The 7,843-nt window shown below is 47.0% G+C and overlaps 1 protein-coding gene across 1 annotated transcript in view; it reads left to right on the plus strand.

Annotated features, from left to right (window-relative positions):
* The first annotated feature begins 7,213 nt into the window (after positions 1–7,213).
* LOC135519794 (uncharacterized) overlaps positions 7,214–7,843 on the plus strand; it is a 16,284-nt gene continuing 15,654 nt past the window's right edge. Inside the window, exon 1 of the mRNA XM_064945006.1 lies at positions 7,214–7,294. Coding sequence (XP_064801078.1) covers positions 7,214–7,294 — 81 coding nt within the window. The remainder of the gene's footprint in view (positions 7,295–7,843) is intronic.

Consider the following 7,843-nt stretch of genomic DNA (forward strand, 5'->3'; position numbering starts at 1 on the left):
ATGTTTCCTTGAAAAACTAGCTGGCTGCATGGTCAGGGTTTTGGCATGCATATTACAAAGCTGGGATTACAAAGCTGTGACTCTCAGCAATGGCATTTATTTATCAACTATAATTTAGAGTTGATAAATACATGTCATGGCTAAGAATCACTGCTTTGTAATATACTCATCATAACTAGTTCAGCACAAATATTGCGGAAGTGCAGTATTTTAATTGTTATTTGTATTGCTGATAACAAATTAACTATTTGTTATTACATTTACATTTACATTTAAGTCATTTAGCAGACGCTCTTATCCAGAGCGACTATCAAAAGATACACATGTTAAAATATGTAACATATAACTGAAGTAGTTTGTGGACATCTGAGGGGTTGAGGGGTTGAAGTTAAGATTAGACTATACTGTAGACCTGAGTGAAAATATCTGTAACTAGCAGAAGAAGACGTATGGTTGTCCGTTAGTTTACTCCAACCAGGGCAGGGGTGGTAGGGTTGGATAAAATAAATACTACATAAATACATAAATGGGATTAGAAATTATGTGAACAATTCATTTGATAGAATCCAAAATATATCTGCAATATTAAAGCTGATCTACCCTCCCCCCCAAAAAAATCATTTATTTAAAACATTTTAAAAAAAATGTCACCATTGATTTAAATAATATATTGTAAATGTAATATGCTCACTGATCATCAAATATAAGCTTACGAGACCTTTTGTTGAAGAAAAATAGAAACAAATGCCATATGAACCTGCATATGAGGATGAGAACACAGAATTAGATTGAGAATGAATGAATTCTATTTCTATGGAGGATAATCCTGGGACTGAGAGCTCTGCTGCTACTGTGCTGCAGTGTGTAACCGAGACGGCCTCTCTGTTGCCAGCCAGGTCCTCATACATACTCTCCCTGGAGCTGATAATGTGATCATTGAGATTCCTAGCCTTTCAGTGACTGTGTCAGCACTCAGGCCTTTCCCACCCTGTCACAGCCAGCTATACAGTACAGCCTCTCTCAGCCTGCTGTTTACCAGACAGACCAACACTGACTGGAGGAAGGTCTGGAGAATGACATTGAGACTAAGGACAACATTTTCCCTTTGAAAAACTGCACATAACTCTGCATAAAACATTCAATACTCACAATATTGTCGTGGCAATTCATTTTTGTAATTGGTGGCAATTGTATGTGTTTAAAGTAAACCTAAACTGTGGGAAAATGCAAGAAAAAATGTCAAAACTGTACATATTTTGTAAGTAGTTCAGCGCAGTGTTACGGAGGTAAAATGTCACCCTTGGTCTCAATGACATTGAGATAGAATAGTGTGGAGTTTTCCACCTGCGGAGAGAAACGGGCATGTTCACGAGTTCCTTTAGCTACAACATAAACATAGTAACATGATGCAAACAACAACAACATCTCCAAGACTAACGTGGGGGGAGTGACATGATGTGTCACCCTGGTAGTGGTCTGAAATGACTGATCCTCAATTTACAGCTATTAGTCTGTCTAGACTGGACCCAGCACCTCAGCCAGCCAAAGACAACCCTGCCAGAGGTGTTACTCCGGGACACACTGTGCACTTTAATGTTGCTAGAAACAGACTCATCACAGACCCATTGGGTTGACTGGGAATGTATGTTCTAGTAAATCTATTTCTACTTCTATTCTCCTCTCAAACAAGTCCCAGCGGTGCCTCCATTTAAGACACATTTTCTATTACACCATACCTGAATCCTATGTTCTTGGGAGCTTTAAAGAACTATTCAAGACATAGGCCTACAGTATAGGCTAATTACTCACTACCCCACAGAACCTATTCTGATTACGACATGAGAGAGGTGTTATGGACGGGGCCTGCCTAGTGTCAGAATGCAACATTCCTCTTCTGAGAGCCTCTCTGCCCCATCTCTCGCCTCATATCTCTTATAGTCTCCCTGACCTGTCCTATCCTCTCATATCCTGTCCTATCATGTTCTATCCTATCATGTCCTGTCCTGTCCTATCCTATCCTATCCAGTCCTATCCTGTCCTGTTCTATCGTATCCTGTCCTATCCTGACCTATCCTGCACTATCCTATCATGTTCTATCCTATCCTGTCCTGTCCAGTCCTATCCTGTCCTGTTCTATCGTATCCTGTCCTATCCTGTCCTATCCTATCATGTTCTATCCTATTATGTCCTGTCCTATCCTATCCTATCCTATCCAGTTCTATCGTATCCTGTCCTATCCTGACCTATCCTGCCCTATCCTATCATGTTCTATCCTATTATGTCCTGTCCTATCCTATCCTATCCTATCCTATCCTATCCTATCCTATCCTATCCTATCCAGTCCTATCCTGTCCTGTTCTATCGTATCCTGTCCTATCCTGACCTATCCTGCCCTATCCTATCATGTTCTATCCTATCCTATCCTGTCCTGTCCTGTCCAGTCCTATCTTGTCCTATCCTGTCATGTCCTATCATGTTCTATCTTGTCCTGTCCTATCCTATTCTATCCTGTTATGTCCTGTCCTATCCTTGTTCTGTCCTGTTCTATCCTATTCTGCCCTATCCGGTCCTGTTCTGTTCTGTCCTGCTCTATCCTGCCCTATTCTGCCCTATCCTGTCCTGTTCTGTCCTGCTCTATCCCATCCTATCCTGTCCAGTCCTATCCTGTCCTATCCTGTTCTATCCTATCTTGTCCTATCATGTCATGTCCTATCATGTTCTATCTTGTCCTGTCCTATCCTATTCTAGCCTGTCATGTCCTGTCCTATCCTTTCCTGTCCTATCCTGCCCTATCCTGACCTATCCTATCCCAGGCCTTCACTGATAGCTACCGAAAGCCAAAGTGCCAATGGAACCATGCAGCATTCCAGCACTCCATCTCAGAACACAGTGACCGTGACATCAGACAGCACTTAGAACCCCCAAAGCCCCATAATGCACCAGCACTCAAGATCAGGATAACTGACTGACTCAGTCATGTTTCCAGTGTTACAGAATACAAGGAGTGGGCAGTAGACATATACATGTATTAGATCAACATGTAGACAATACAATGATTATATTTTAGCCCTCACAGATGAGTGAATACATGCATAAAAAGTCATCAGGAATTCATTAGGAATTGTTTTACTTCCACCATTCCAGTAAATGAGTTCCTTTGCATTTAATGTAGTACTGTTTACATTTAAAAACCTGATGAAAATAAAGACTCGGCCTGGCTACTAAAGCATGATGACAGCAAGTAGCAGCCATGCACCAGAAAAAGACTAGACTGCTTCACTGGCTTTAAATAGTCCCACAGTCACAGAGACACATCTGTTTATAACAAGCCACCAGGCTCGCTCAGTGTTAGCCCATGTTTAGATGGGATGCCTGTGGCTGCTGCACCACACCCAGGGGAAGCCGTCACCAGAGTGTTGGATTTCAGATGTATGTTATAATAGCAGGATATTCTACACTATTGTACCCCTAGGAGAGATAGCACTACTGTAATCCCCTAGGAGAGATAGCACTATTGTAACCCCTTGGAGAGGTATACTAAACTACACTATACTAAACTACGCTATACTACACTATACTACACTACGCCACACTATACTATACATTATACTGTATGTACCATAGTCAACATCTCTTGTCACGATCCTCCTCTTGGAAATGATTGGACCAAAGCGCAGCGTGATGAGCGTACATTTATTTTTTATCAGAAATGAACGTCGCCAACAAAACAAGGAAACGACCGTGAGGCTTAACTTGGGCAAAAGTGCCACTAACAAAGATAACTACCCACAAATGCGAAAGGAAAAAAGGCTGCCTAAGTATGATTCCCAATCAGAGACAACAATAGACATCTGCTTCTGATTGAGAACTACACCCGGCCAAACACAAAGAAATAGAAAACATAGAAATAAAGAAACTAGAATGCCCACCCTAGTCACACCATGGCCTAACTAAAATAGAGAATAAAAGCCTCTCTATGAACAGGGCGTGAAAGGGCTCCGGACCTTTGGGGAGGGTCCCGGTGGGCTTCCTTTATGGCGGCGGCTTTGGTGCGGGACGTCGACCCCCCTCCGCCTATGGCTACCCTCACTTGGGTGGTGCCTCTGGTGCAGGGAACCTCGCCACCGACCCCGGACTGGGGACCCTCGCTGCGGGACCAGGCCTGGGAACCCTCGTCGCGGGCCCCGGACTGGGGACCCTCGTTGCGGGCCCCGGACTGGGAACCCTCATTGCGGGCCCCGGACTGGGGACCCTTGTTGCGGGCCCCGGACTGGGAACCCCTGTTACGGGCACGGACTGGGGACCCTCGTTGCGGGCCCCGGACTGGGGACCCTCGCTGGAGGCTTCGTGCCATGGATCATCACTGGAGGCTTCGTGCCATGGATCATCACTGGAGGCTTCGTGCCATGGATCATCACTGGAGGCTTCGTGTCATGGATCATCACTGAAGGCTTTGCATACCCACTTCATCCCGGCACGTCCGAGGCGCTGACACAGGACGCACTGGGCTGTGCAGGCGCCTTGGAGACACCTTGCGCAGAGCCGGCGCAGGATACACTGGACCGTGCAGGCGCACCGGATGTCTGGAGCACCGGAGGTCTGGAGTGCAGAACTAGCACAACTCGTCCTGGCTGGATACCCCCTGTAGCTCGGCAAGTGCGGGGAGCTGGAACAAGCCGCACTGGGCTGTGCTGGTGAACCGGGGACACCGTGCGTAGAGCTGGCGCAGGATAACCTGGGCCGAAGAGACGCACTGGAGGCCAGGAGCGCAGAGCCGGCACCATCCGTTCTGGCTGGATGCCCACTCTAGCCCGGCCGATGCGGGGAGCTGGAATATAGCGTACCGGGCTATGAGTTGGCACTGGAGACACCGTGCGCTTTACCGCATAATACGGTGCCTGCCTAGTTACTCTTTCCTTAAGGTAAGCACGAGGAGGTGGCTCAAGTCTATAACCGGACTTCGCCAATCTTACTCCGCCAATCCCCACATTTTATGGGGGGGATGCCTCTCGGGCTTCCGTGCTAGCCGTGACCCCTCGTAACGCTGGGCCCCCTTTCTAGCTGCCTCCGCCTTCCTAGCTGCATCCACATGTTTCCATGGGAGGCGATCCATTCCGGCCAGGGTCTCCTCCCACGGCCAGGATACTCTGACGTGCAGGATGTCCTCCCATGTCCAGTCCTCCTGAACACGCTGTTTGGTCACAATCCTCCTCCTGGAAATGACTGGACCAAAGCGCAGCGTGATGAGCGTACATTTCTTTTTTATTGGAAATTAATGTCGCCAACTAAACAACAAAACAAGGAAACGACCGTGAAGCTTAACTTGGGCAATAATGCCACTAACAAAGATAACTACCCACAAATGCAAAAGGAAAAAAGGCTGCCTAAGTATGATTCCCAATCAGAGACAACGATAGACAGCTGCCTCTGGTTGCGAACCACACCTGGCCAAACACAAAGAAATAGAAAACATAGAAATAAAGAAACTGGAATGCTCTCCCTAGTCACACCGTGACTAGGCGTGACATCTCTGTTCATTATACTGTATGTACCATAGTCAACATCTCTGTTCATTATACTGTATGTACCATAGTCAACATCTCTGTTCATTATACTCTTTGTACCATAGTCTGGGAAGATGCAGACACAGTAATGTCAGAACTTGAGTCAATAAAATTAACAAGGTGTAAATATATCACACAGTATTTGTGTTCAGCTTGTCAATACCCCACATGGAAAGATGTTAGCATGCATTGGGAGACCTTGTTCTTTTTTAAAATCAGAATTGTTTCCCTGTATGATTTTATGCAAATAATCTGAATGTTTCTAGACCTCACTTGACAGTGCAGTCTTTATCCTGCAGGTCTGTGCCAAGCTTTCAACCATATATGCCTGTAGACCAGAGAGTTTTACTCCGCCCCAAGAGCTACAGGGTTTTCACATTGCACATTACCAATGGGAATCACATTGGGATTAATCACAAATATAGATTGAATGAACTATATCCTGTCGTTTGTACCTCAGAGATCACAAGTAGGAATCTGAAAGTATCTCTGCCAATATGTATTTGTTGTGTGTGTGTGTGTGTGTGTGTGTGTGTGTGTGTGTGTGTGTGTGTGTGTGTGTGTGTGTGTGTGTGTGTGTGTGTGTGTGTGTGTGTGTGTGTGTGTGTGTGTGTGTGTGTGTGTGCATGTGCACGATTGACCATTGGAGTGTGGAGAGGAGGTCAATATAAATATGCATTAAACAGATTTCCAATGCCCCGCAAGGTTGAAACAAACTAAATTGGAATATGGTCAATGTTGACTCCTCCAACCATCCTGTCCATCCTCTGCAGCTCTTATGAATAGTGGAAGAGACTAATTAGTTTGGTGCAGATTTTAATTTACACACGGTTTCTTTCAGGCTGATAAATCAGGCCACTGGAGATAAGACCCTTTTAATTGAATAGCTGCCCAGAGACATGGAATGCTTACTCTGGAACATTCGGAAAAGTTTTCCAGGGAAAATATTGATGCTGGGTCGAAAGTGAGAGAGCAGAGTGAACAATCTAACCCCCCGCTCGCCCGAGTGTGCAAGTGGTGGTAGAGGTGGTGGAGGTGGTGGTAGAGGTGGTGGTAGTGGTGGTGGTAGTGGTGCTGGTAGAGGTGGTGGAGGTGGTGGTAGTGGTGGTGGTGGCAGTGGTGGTAGTGATGGCAGTGGTGGTGGTAGTGAGGGTGGTAGTGGTGGTGGTAGTGGTGGTGGTGGTGGTGGTGGTGGTAGTGGTGGTGGTAGTAGTGGTGGTGGCAGTGGTGGTAGTGATGGCAGTGGTGGTGGTAGTGGTGGTGGTAGTAGTAGTGGTGGTAGTGGTGGTAGTAGTGGCGGAGGTGGTGGTAGTAGTGGTGGTAGTCGTGGTGGTGGTAGTGTTAGTGGTGGTAGTTGTGGTGGTGGTAGTGGTGGTGGTGGCAGTGAGAGGGGATGATGGTAGTGATGGTAGTGGTGGTGGTGGTAGTGGTGGTGGTAGTGGTAGTGCTGGTGGTAGTGGTGGTGGTGGTGGTGGCAGTGAGAGGTGATGATGGTAGTGATGGTAGTGGTAGTGCTGGTAGTGGTTGTGGTGGTAGTGGTGGTGGTAGTGGTGCTGGTAGAGGTGGTGGAGGTGGTGGTAGTGGTGGTGGTGGCAGTGGTGGTAGTGATGGCAGTGGTGGTGGTAGTGGTAGTAGTGGTAGTGATAGTGATGGTGGTGATGGTAGTGGCAGTGGTTGTGGGGGTAGTGGTAGTGCTGGTTGTAGTGGTGGTGGTGGTGGTAGTGGTGGCAGTGAGAGGTGATGATGGTAGTGATTTATGGTAGTGGTAGTGATGGTAGTGGTGGTGGTGGTGGTGGTGGTGGTGGTAGTGATAGTGGTTGTGGTGGTGGTGGTAGTGATAGTGATGGTGGTGATGGTAGTGGTAGTGATAGTGGTGGTGGTGGTAGTAGTAGTGTTGGTGGTGGTAGTGGCAGTGAGAGGTGGAAGTGGTGGTGACTATGGTAGTGATGTTAGTGGTAGTGGTGGTGGTAGTGGTAGTGATGGTGGTGGTAGTAGTAGTGGTGAGGTAGTAGAGGTAGTGATGGTGATGGTATTGAAGGTTGTAGTGGTGGTGGTAGTAGTAGTGGTGGTGGTAGTAGTGGAGGTTGTGATGGTGGTGGTAGTGGTGGTGGTGGTGGAGGTAGTAGTGGTGGTGGTAGAGGAGGTTGTGATGGTGGTGGTAGTTGTGGTGGTGGTGGTGTTGATGTTAGTGGAGGTGGTGGTGGTAGTGGTGACAGTAGTAGTGGTGGTGGTAGTGGTGGTGGTAGTGGTGGTGGTAGAGGAGGTTGTGATGGTGGTGG

The sequence above is a fragment of the Oncorhynchus masou genome, chromosome 29 (genome assembly GCF_036934945.1).
Source record: "Oncorhynchus masou masou isolate Uvic2021 chromosome 29, UVic_Omas_1.1, whole genome shotgun sequence".
NCBI classification, from domain to species: domain Eukaryota; kingdom Metazoa; phylum Chordata; class Actinopteri; order Salmoniformes; family Salmonidae; genus Oncorhynchus; species Oncorhynchus masou.